At 48.0% G+C, this 12,038-nt stretch overlaps 1 protein-coding gene across 1 annotated transcript; it reads right to left on the bottom strand.

The window, feature by feature from the left end:
• Positions 1-1,267: 1,267 nt before the first annotated feature.
• pcgf1 (polycomb group ring finger 1) lies at positions 1,268-11,652 on the bottom strand (the record flags this gene model as incomplete). The annotated part of the gene is made up of 9 exons (XM_084469236.1): positions 1,268-1,401; positions 2,252-2,332; positions 2,834-2,920; positions 3,667-3,709; positions 4,445-4,550; positions 6,652-6,723; positions 7,042-7,194; positions 8,337-8,442; positions 11,566-11,652. The coding sequence occupies 9 exons, from the start codon at positions 11,650-11,652 to the stop codon at positions 1,354-1,356; spliced, it is 783 nt and encodes a 260-aa protein (XP_084325362.1). The 3' UTR covers positions 1,268-1,353.
• Between the last annotated feature and the right edge of the window lie 386 nt (positions 11,653-12,038).

Genomic DNA, 12,038 nt, shown 5'->3' with positions numbered 1-12,038 from the left:
TCTGGATTAATTAATATCGTTAGTTAATCTCAGCCCTCATCTAGACCGTGGGAGGAGGAAGGCTGAAGTAATTTTTAACGGACTAATTTGGCCTGAATCTTTCTTTCAATTCGATGGATTTTATTTCCTGTAATTTGGTTGTAATCTGGTTCGGTGTAAACCGGGACAGGACTGTATCGGTTATTTAAGCCAATGCTAATTACACAGAAAGAAGAGATTTTTTAGGACAGTAATTCACTGCCTCAATCAATGAATGAAGAAACCTCACGTTCAGGTAGTCTGTCGTCGCTCGATGCTCGAGTTCAAATTCATTAAAGAAATTCAATATCGTAAACAGGCCAGGTATAATATATAGTATATAATATATGATATATGGAGCAACATAACATCGTTTTACATGAAGAGGTCCTGAACCACCATCAGTGTTTCACTTTACAATAAAACAGCTTCCATTACTGGTCACATGGACGCGGAAGAATGCTGGTCTGAGGCCAGTAGAGTTCTGGTCTGTTCTGAGGTCAGTAGAGTCTGAAGTCAGTAGAGTCCTGGTCTGGTCTGGTCTGAGGTCAGTAGAGTCCTGGTCCCTCTGCTGTCTGAGGTCAGTATACAGTCTGATCGGTCAGTGAACCAGCAGCGGCCTCTATCGGCCATTCAGAGGTACTGCTGGGCGTTACGTTATGTAAAGTATACTGCAAAATAAACATTTAACGGGTCCAGCGCAATTAAAAAGTATATATATATTTATATATTAAGTGCATATATTTAATATATGAAACTGTGGGCAAACAAAGCGTTTCTAATTTTACGATGTGTTCCTTGGCAGCTTTGTTGCCATAGTAACCATTCATGTCAGTTTTTATAAAACTCATAGAACACATAATTAAACACATTCAATAACTGCATTTATGCAGCTAGCAATATTTACCAATATTAGTAGAGGCTTTATTCAGTCAGTTATGAACAGTGAATTCATGTTATAAATGAGCAGGTAGAGGTCAGGGGTCATTGTGCTGAAGGAGGCCAACAGCTAGCTTGACTTTATGTCAATCAAACCCTCAACCTACCAAGTCACTGGTCGAGAGAACACACACACACACACACACACACACACACACACACACACACACACACACACACACACACACACACACACACACACACACACACACACACACACACACACACACACACACACACACACACACACACACCAGAATCTCAAATCTTTCATCTTTCATTTGAAATTTATTTTCAAAAATACAAAACAAGGAAAATAAGTATATGTACACAAACACTATTAAAATAGAATATTTATCATACAAAATATATACAGCTGGTGATGAGGTCGCTGCCCTATCTCCTCTTCTCCTTCACCGTGTAGTGCAGAACCAGAGGCTGGGCCTGGGTCAGACAGTACAGAGACAGGTCATGAAGGAGCAGGTAGGGGTCAGACAGTACAGAGACAGGTCATGAAGGAGCAGGTAGGGGTTAGACAGTACAGAGACAGGTCATTAAGGAGCAGGTAGGGGTTAGACAGTACAGAGACAGGTCATTAAGGAGCAGGTAGGGGTTAGACAGTACAGAGACAGGTCATTAAGGAGCAGGTAGGGGTTAGACAGTACAGAGACAGGTCATGAAGGAGCAGGTAGGGGTTAGACAGTACAGAGACAGGTCATTAAGGAGCAGGTAGGGGTTAGACAGTACAGAGACAGGTCATGAAGGAGCAGGTAGGGGTTAGACAGTACAGAGACAGGTCATTAAGGAGCAGGTAGGGGTTAGACAGTAGAGAGACAGGTCATTAAGGAGCAGGTAGGGGTTAGACAGTACAGAGACAGGTCATTAAGGAGCAGGTAGGGGTTAGACAGTACAGAGACAGATCACGAAGGAGCAGGTAGGGGTTAGACAGTACAGAGACAGGTCATTAAGGAGCAGGTAGGGGTTAGACAGTAGAGAGACAGGTCATTAAGGAGCAGGTAGGGGTTAGACAGTACAGAGACAGGTCATTAAGGAGCAGGTAGGGGTTAGACAGTAGAGAGACAGGTCATTAAGGAGCAGGTAGGGGTTAGACAGTACAGAGACAGGTCATTAAGGAGCAGGTAGGGGTTAGACAGTACAGAGACAGGTCATTAAGGAGCAGGTAGGGGTTAGACAGTACAGAGACAGGTCATTAAGGAGCAGGTAGGGGTTAGACAGTACAGAGACAGGTCATTAAGGAGCAGGTAGGGGTTAGACAGTAGGAGTTAGATAGTACCTTGCCGAACCAATGAGAGAGCCATAATCGCTTCATGGTCATGTGATCGGGCAGTGACTCGTTGTTGAAGAGCATCTGGACCTGAGAGGAGGTCAGAGGTGAAGGTCAGAACAGCTGACTCAAGAGGAGGTCCGACAGGTCAGCAGGTCAGTGAACGAGAGCGCCGTCACTCAACTCTTTAAACAAAACTTTATTGAAACAGGAAATCAAACGGGAGGAATCCGACGCTACACTGGGTCACCTACTCACCACGGACACACACACACACCTCGGGGACGGACACAAGCCACGGGGACACACACACACACACACACCACGGGGACGGACACACACACCCCCCCCTCACCTGGTGCTCCCCCCCCCCCCCCCCCCGGGGTCCTCACCTGGTGCTTACCCTCCCCGCCCCCCCCGGGGTCCTCACCTGGTGCTCCCCCCCCCCGGGGTCCTCACCTGGTGCTCTCCCCCCCCGGGGTCCTCACCTGGTGCTCCCCCCCCCCCCCCCCCCCCCGGGGTCCTCACCTGGTGCTCCCCCCGCGGTCCTCACCTGGTGCTTCCCCCCCCCCCCCCCCCCGGGGTCCTCACCTGGTGCTTCTCCACGTTGAGCCGGTGGCAGAGGACCTTCCGGAGGTGTCTGACCTCCGCCCGAACAGAACAGCGCACAAACTTCTGCTGCAGAGAGGAGGAGGGAGAGGTGGTGTTACTGGTGTGACTGGGTGGGTGGTGGTGGTACTGGGTGGGTGGTGTTACTGGGTGGGTGGTGTGACTGGTGTGACTGGGTGGAGTGACTGGGTGGGTGGTGTGACTGGGTGGGTGGTGTTACTGGTGTGACTGGGTGGTGTTACTGGGTGGGGTTACTGGTGTGGTTGGCTGTTTTTACTGGGTGGGTGGTGTTACTGGGTGGTGTTACTGGGGACCTTATCTGAGGACCTCGTCGTTTTCAGCTGAATATTGATTAGTTCATATTTTAATGAAAGCAGAAACAGCTGACAGGAATAAATCAAAATGCCGTGGTGATTCCGAAGAATCTTCCTGAAATAGCTCTGTCAAGATGATTTTTGAATTTCTGTAAAAATCTGATTGCAAAATAATTACTCTTTATCATTCAAAAACTTGGAACGTTCGCAACTTCTAACCGAAAAATAGGTCAACAGTGACCTCTGGTGGCCAAGTATCGTAATTACAGAAACTACACGTCAACTTCAAAATAAGAGCCCCCCTATTCTTAAAGCAATCTACGCTCTAGGAAAAAAGTAAAAACTTATATTGAAGAAATGGACATTTCCCTCTGGTACAACCATGTTGAGCTGAACTTCCTAAACACTCGCTACGAGCTCCACAACCTCCAGTCAAACGTTGTGTTAACGTTAACGTGTTGTGTTGTGTGCGTTGTGTCTCGTTGTGTCGCGTGAATCCACCTGAAGAGTCAGCTTGTTCTTGTCTTTCCCCGGATGTGTGGAGCTGCAGGAAACAGATCAGTACGTTTAACGCCCTCAGTCGACTGAACCCTCCTACTGCTGAGTTCCGCAGTTAGGACATCGAACACCAGTTCAACAAACACTGAGGAGCAGGGTTCAATGCGCACTCCATCTTATCCAAAGCGACTCATAATAAGTACATTTTTCAGAAGAAAGAGAAACAACAATATATCTCCCCCCCAATATAACCCCCCAATTAGTTAACCCATTCCCCGTTTACAACACAGATAGCTAGGATGAGATACTACACGACGCTAAGTACTAAAGATAGCTAGGATGAGAGGCTACACGATGCTAAGTACTAATGCTAGGATGAGAGGCTACACGATGCTAAGTACTAACGCTAGGATGAGAGGCTACACGATGCTAAGTACTAAGGCTAGGATGAGAGGCTACACGATGCTAAGTACTAACGCTAGGATGAGAGGCTACACAATGCTAAGTACTAATGCTAGGATGAAAGGCTACACAATGCTAAGTACTAACGCTAGGATGAGAGGCTACACGAGGCTAAGTACTAATGCTAGGATGAGAGGCTACATGATGCTAAGTACTAACGCTAGGATGAGAGGCTACACGAGGCTAAGTACTAAGGCTAGGATGAGAGGCTACACGAGGCTAAGTACTAAGGCTAGGATGAGAGGCTACATGATGCTAAGTACTAAGGCTAGGATGAGAGGCTACACGAGGCTAAGTACTAAGGCTAGGATGAGGCTACCTGTGTCTCTCCAGGCAGAGGGACACCTGCTCGTCGTAGCGGTAGAAGTGAGCCTTGGAGTGGTCGAAACTGGTGTAGGGCAGTCCTGTGGAGTCGGGCATCGCGTCTGAACAGAACCGGGTCACAAACACACTGGTGGAAAAACACTCAACTCTGGGTTTGTCAATAGACAGCAAAATAAAAGACATGGATAAGAACACGAGGTTCAGTAAATAATTGTTAATACATTGTGTGGTAAAGTACTAAAGGCTGAAGTTCAGATCAGGGGTTTGTTTCCCAAAAGCATAGTTGCTAACTTCCTTAGCAACCTACCTCTTAGGGACTCAGTTAATAGGAAAGTGTTCCCCGAAACCATTTCACCTACATAGTAAACTCATAGTATGGAGTAAGTTAGTAAACTCCATAGTACTAGCAAGGTAAGGCTTCCTGACTGTTTGAGAGGGGTCTGGTTGCAGACTCATGGGGGATTCTGGGAGCTCCACTGTGGAACGGAAATACATCACCTCCACCATCTACGACGCCTCCAGCCACTCTGCTGCCCCCTACTGCCCTATGGGACTAGTACAACACTCCAATCGACCACATCTCTTGAGAGGCTTGTAAATTATACAGATGTAAGTTTGTCATGCTTTGATGATAAAGGAGTTACAGAGTAACCGTCTTTCATTTGACTCATAATATGTTCAGTGAAATTTGATAAAATATGTAAAACGTCCAATTACGGAACATTGCAATACCCTGATGTTTCATTATTAGTTATGATCTATTTCACATACATATAGCGGTCTTGTTATTGTTTCACGTTGTTTACAACTTACTTCCTTATTCAAGTGAAGGTGACGTATTTCCGTTCTACAGTGGAGCTGAGTTTGGAGCTGAGACACTCTTGGACTGTTTCCCAACAACATAGTCTGAGTCCTTATTACCCACATGGTAAAAAGGAAAATTATTTACAACAGCTCTTGGGCTGTTGTAGGTTCATATTATGCCACATGCTTCCTGGATATTTATGGTCACATGACCGATTCAGTCTTCTTTGTCTTTTTTACGCAATTAGCATTCCGAGTTAGCATTCCGAGTGCAGTACCGCCTCCAAATGTTGGGGTGTGGAACATCACCGGAAATTGAATGGCTCACAAATATTTTCTTTAACAACCCTGTTACTTTTACATATGTGATACGATTCTGGGCAGTGGCTTTTAAAGAAGTGAATTCAGTGATAGCCTACAATTTAAAATAAAAATTTAAAAGTATCAAGAAACATGCATCCACTGCAGCGACAACACAAGATGCTGCCCCCTGTCAAATGAATAGGCTATCAAAATATTGTAGGAGGGAAATATACAGGCTAGGTACTGTTAAGAGATCGACAGACTTCAAACATCAAAAATCTATCATTAGAAGTGAGGATACAAGACGCATCTGGCAGGGCTTGAACCGGTGGCCAAAAAAACAAACCTGTTACTCTCAGGGCGAGTGCTCTAATCACTCAGCCATTTGACTCTTGCACAGAATAAGGGAGAAAACTAATTTATTTACTTATCCCTATCCCAGAGAATAGTGTAGACAAAGCAAGTTTCTCACCAAGTTCATTGTTTGAATTATCTTTTTTCCATAAACGCATCAACAGTTTGCAGCAACTATACTGTATTACATAGATAGTGCCTATGCTGAGGAATTCGCCAGTGTCATTAAAAATTTGTGTGACATTTTTTCCATACAAACAATTATTTCCGAAATTGTTTCTAATGTTGATACAAAGGATAGGTAGGCTAGACACAATCAAGTTGGCAAATATTAACCAGAACTGTATAACAAGCATGTAGTCTAAATATCAAAGTTTGCAAGGCTTCCACCTGTGAATGCATCAGAGCAACTCTGAACTCCGCCTTCAGAAAACATCTGTTCACTATGTATGAGCTGATAAGTATGCAGCCTATCAATGAGGAGGTCAGCTACGTATTGATAGATTTTGCTATTAGCTGGAGATATATATATATTTTTTTTCTTTATTTTTTTTTTCTTACTTCGGCTTCAACTGGGCTTAGTAATAAGTCGGCAATATGCTTACGTCCTGACTGTTTTGGGAAACGCACCCCAGAGCTGCATCTGAACTGGTGAATAACCAACACAGCACCGCCCCCTGCTGGTCAAACACAGACCCACACCCTGCCTCTCAAAACAACAACACAACTCATTTAGCTTACCGTCTCCGCTGGGCTGGACGACCCGCTCCAGACCTCTGGACTGGTAGAACTCCTTGATCCTCTGGTCCTCACCTTGGGGCGGGGGGGGGAGCTAACGTTAGCATCAGAGCTCCTCCACAGGTGACCCGCTGACCAGACACGCTCCATCCTGTTTGTGACATCACAAGCGGCCCCGCCTGTCCACGCAGCTATGATGGACGGATGATCCCGCTCACCTTCCCGGTGGGGAGGAGGGGTGTACTCCCACTTGTGATGTCACAAGTGACAAAGGGCTCGGCGGGTCACATGAATGGATGAATGTGAGGCATACTGTAAAGCTCTGAGCGGCCACTGGCTAAGGAGCGCTGTGTAAATGCAGTCGGTGAGGGAGAGGGGTGGGGGGGGACTCACTCTCCTGCAGGCCGGGGACCAGCTTGAAGACGATGTCCTGCATGACGCGGTCCAGCTTGAGGTTGAGCAGTGGCTGCGTCTCGTGGATCTTGATGTTGCACATGGGGCAGTACTTACTGGTCTGCAGGTACTTCACGATGCACGACTTGCAGACTGAAACAGAGAGGAGCTTGGGCTGACTCAACAGCCAATCACAAAACAGAGGCAGGTTCAGTCGGCCCCATCCACTGGTCCAGAGACCAGTGGATGGGCCGACATCTAATCACAAAACTAACAAGCTGAGCTGATGGTCAATGGACTGCGTTCATACCGTGCTTTTCTAACCTGTGGCCAGTATAAGAGCTTTACAATATTGCCTCACATTCACCCATTCATGCACACATTCACACACCCATTGGCGGAGTCGACCACGCAGGGCGACAGCCCCGTCAGGAGCAGTCAGGGTGAGGGCGTCTCGCTCAGGGACACCTCGACACTCGGCTAGGAGGATCCAACTAGGAACCTTCCGGTTACTCAACCTCCTGAGCCACATGCTGCCTTCGTTATAGGTTGGTGTAGCATGTGAGACTGTGTCTCACTTTTTTTTTTTTTGATCACTTCATAACTTGGCCGAAATAAATAAAGAATAAATTCATGGGAAAAAAGTTTAATAGAAAGGGGAGCGTCTGTATTTGAGATGTTATTGAACATCTGACCACAAACTCACAAAGAAAATAACTAGAAGAAGTAACTAGTGGTGGGAATCTCTTGGCACCTCACGATTCAATTCAGAGGTCAACGATTCGATTCTAAAAGGATTATCGATGCAACAATTTTTTTATGTACATTTCCATGCGTGATTTTTCGAAAATATATATACACCTGCTACTTTCTTGCTACTCAGAGTTTACTAATCACTTCCTACATCTGTGATGATCATTAAAGACAACGAACAGATGAATTACCTTATCTTATATTTTATATTAGATAAAGTCGGTTCTCTGCGCAGAGAACCCGCAGGCAGAAAGGAGAGTTTTCTGTAGCGCTCTGCAGCAGGCAAACAGAATGTGGACGCAGAACAAATTGAATAAAAAAAATAGTAATAATATATATATAGATTTTTTAAATTAAAATCAGATTATTAACTTATCTGCATTGAGACTGAATCATTCTAGAGAGATTCGCGATGATATCGAAGAATCGATTATTTTTCCCAACCCTAGTCGTAACCATGGGGATAACACGGCCCCAGCGTTCTCCACCCGGGGTGGGGGTGGAGGAAGGGGGGGGGGGGGTCACGAGAGGAGATCACTCACAGGTGTGCAGACATTCCGTGATGGTGGTGGCGTCGATGAAGTAGCCCGCACACAGGTAGCACACGATGTGCTCGTTCAACTCCTTGATCTTCAGCTTCACCTCCTCCTGAGGACACACACACACACACACACACACACACACACACACACACACACACACACACACACACACACACACACACACACACACACACACACACACACACACACACACACACACACACACACACACACACACACACACACACACACACACACGGTTAAGTGAGTGAGACCAGCTTCAGCTCATCAGACCAGCGTCAGTCTACAAGCATGAGGCAGGACCCCCTCAGCCCATCTGAAGACCTTCTCCTCCCAGCGTGTGTCAGCTCAGTAGTTAGAAGACATTGTTGAGATGTGCGTCGCAGTTAGCCTGGCTATTGCCAGACCAAGCTCAATCTACGATCGTCTGTCGTCATTGTGTTAAACCAGCCAATAGCGCGTCAGGGATTATTGCCTGGTATGGCAGCATCAGTGTGAAGGACAAAAACCACATGAATCATATTGTGATGGTAGCTGGCAAGTTAATAGGAACGCCACAGACTCCGCTGATGTATACATTCGAGGAACAGGTCGCCCGTAAAGCCTACTCGATTTTAGACTGTAAAAGCCACCCTCTTCACCAACATTTTGAGGTTCTCCCCTCAGGCCAGAGATTCAGAGTCCCCTTTTGTAGATGCAATAGAACCAAAAACTAATTTTTACCTAGGGCAATATCCTTGTTAAATTTGCACAATACTGAATCCCAGACTTGACGGTTGTGTGTTGCCTGTGTGTCGTATGTGTATTGGTCACTGTTGATGTTTTAATGTATTTCTTGTGTGCTGTTACCTGTTAACCTGTCTGCAAACCAAGTTTCCCCTTGGGATAAAAAAAAAAAAAAAACCTACTACTAGGGAAGGGAAAATCCAGCTTGGTGACACTGGCACCCGAAAAAGGCGTATCAGAAGCAGAAAGAAATGTATGGCTCCTCTCCAGACCCTGCTGCAGGGCCAATTCAAATCGCCGGCAGAATGGGCTTTTGGCTATGCAGTCTCGGTAACAATGGGATTCAGAAACACCTCCGAGGGAATTTATCTGATGGAACCCTCTCCCACAACCAGTACGACATGAGCCTCGTGTTCCGATGGGTCTGCTCTGTCCAGGTGATACACACTGTTCAACAAACCTCCGTCGTTCTCAGACTTCACGGTCTTAACGGAACGCGGCCCGGTTCCACTCGGCTCGCAGAACCTTTTCAGAGGTGTGCGACTGTGACCAATCACAGTGAACCGTTCAAACACCACGAGGACCTCTGAGGAGCCACAAGAAACACAGAGTACACACAAGAACATACACACATTCACCTTCTGGAGCTTTATCTGTGTGTGTATATCTATCTAGATCTAGATCTATTTACACCAAACCAGGATCCAGAGCGGGGAGTCAGATCTTATTCACTTCAATCTCAGGTGGGACTTGGCTTCAACTTATTCTGCCGGACAGTTTGACATATTTTACATGTTGGCTTAACGTGGCGATTCTGACGACTTGTGTTTCGTTCTTATCAGACACTTCTATAAGCGGTAATTATTCCACGATACGGACCGTTCAGAAACACCCGGTCCACAAGGTCATGATACAGGAGACGAAGGCTCATCAGTCACAGCTCTGGATCATCATCACCCCTCTCCCTCACTCCACATCACAAGTAAACCGACATCAAACTCTCTGAGGTGACCAGGTTAAAGTAAAGGTTGGACATTTCTTCAGGTTTGTGGAACATTTGGATCGGTGAGTTTAGCTAGGTTCCTCAGACTCAAACACTGAGGAACAGAACAAGTTTACTATGAAGAATCTCTCTGTGTTTATATGATCAAGAGGTTAACTTACACTGGTCAACTTACACTGATTAACTTACACTAACTCAGACCAGTGGAGGGAGAATTAACCGCACTGCGCCAAGTGAGCAGAAAAAACAACACAACTCACTGAGACCTGAACCAACAACACAACTCACTGAGACCTGAACCAACAACACAACTCACTGAGACCTGAACCAACAACACAACTCACTGAGACCTGAAACAACAACACAACTCACTGAGACCTGAACCAACAACACAACTCACTGAGACCTGAACCAACAACACAACTCACTGAGACCTGAAACAACAACACAACTCACTGAGACCTGAACCAACAACGTGCTGCAATAGGGTTCTAGTATGTCAGAGTGTAGCGCAACACAGAACAGACCACCGAGAAACAGACCAGAGAGTAGCGAGGCTCCAGCAGACCCACACCCCCGTAAACACTGTAGACCCGGTCCGGTAACCCCTTAGACCCGGTGCGGTGACCCCGTAGACCCGGTCCGGTTACCCCTTAAACCCGGTGCGGTGACCCCGTAGACCCGGTCGGTGGGGCTAGAGCCAACACGTCTGGGTCCTGATACAGGACCTGTTCCGGTTCTTTTGAACATTGTTCGCGGGTGTTGGATGTTTCAGAAGCCGCCGCGGGACACAAACACGGAGAGACCCGCATCCTCAACCGATTAAGTCCGATCGCGGAACCACCGGCTAATTCCACACACGGGTCCCGGGGCCGGACACAGCGCGTCCAGGGGCAAGACTCACGGGTCCGGTCCAACTTTGGGTAAGGACCGCGCGGCAGCTCCATACCCGGGACACTGAGCTCCGTACCCGGGACACGGCGGAGTACCGAGAGAAACGAACAGCCGACGCTCCGTGTGTTGAAATGCAGTTTAAACAACACAACACCGGGCCGGGACGCCCGTCCTACCCGCCTCAGCCCGCCGAGGACATCGGGTACAGAAGGGGGACTCCCGGTCCCGGACCGCCTCGGCTTACGGCGGCACGCGCGGTTTTGAAACCTCCTGAAGTGACGTCTCCGTCGCTTTGTTGTTGTTGTTGTTGTTTGGACATGAAGCGGCTCGCGGTGAACGCGTTGCCTCGCGCCAACCAGAACAACACGGACACGGACCCCCGCGGTGGATCCCCGCGGTGGACCCCCGCCGTACGCCTGCGCAGACGCGCCTCTCCAGTCGCGCTCTCCCTCTCTCCATCACTTGTCCGCGCGGAGCAGCGAGCGGCTCTCCCCGTGCCACGTGCTGCCCCGGTACCGACCGCCCGCGGGCCCCGCCGCCCCGCGGTCCCGTGCGGCCGGGGGGATCCCGGTGGACCGGACTCACCTCGTTCCGCAGCGGGTCCAGGCTGTACACCGACTGCAGCTGGTTGCGAAGCCGCGTCGCGATGGCCGTCGGACCTTGCTCCGCCATCTTTGGGAATCCTACTGACTTCCGGTATCCGGAAACAGCTCGCGAGCGAGCAGGGAGGAGGCGGGGGATAAATAAGCAGCGGTGGTGATGACCGGAGGAGCGCGCGAGACGCCCCCGTGATGGGGGTCTCCGTGTTAGTGGCTCGAGGCGTCCGTCCGTCCCCCCCCCCCCCCACCGTCCACGGTGTTTATGGATCAGCATGGTAGTCCCTAGTCCTGGTCTGGATCAGCATGGTCCTAGTCCTGGTCCTTAGTCCGGGTCCTGGTCCGCTCAGCGGGACTTTAGTCCGTCAGAGGAGGGGCTCCGATCAATAGACGAAATAGATTAAAACGGACCTTTGATCTCTTCCGATAAATAACATTTCATTGAATTTAAATGTTATTTTT

Source organism: Micromesistius poutassou (assembly GCF_964030765.1).
Source record: "Micromesistius poutassou genome assembly, chromosome: 6".
Classification (NCBI taxonomy): Eukaryota; Metazoa; Chordata; class Actinopteri; order Gadiformes; family Gadidae; genus Micromesistius; species Micromesistius poutassou.
The sequence above is the reverse complement of the archived record's forward strand: the minus strand, read 5'-3'. Positions and strand labels throughout refer to the sequence as shown.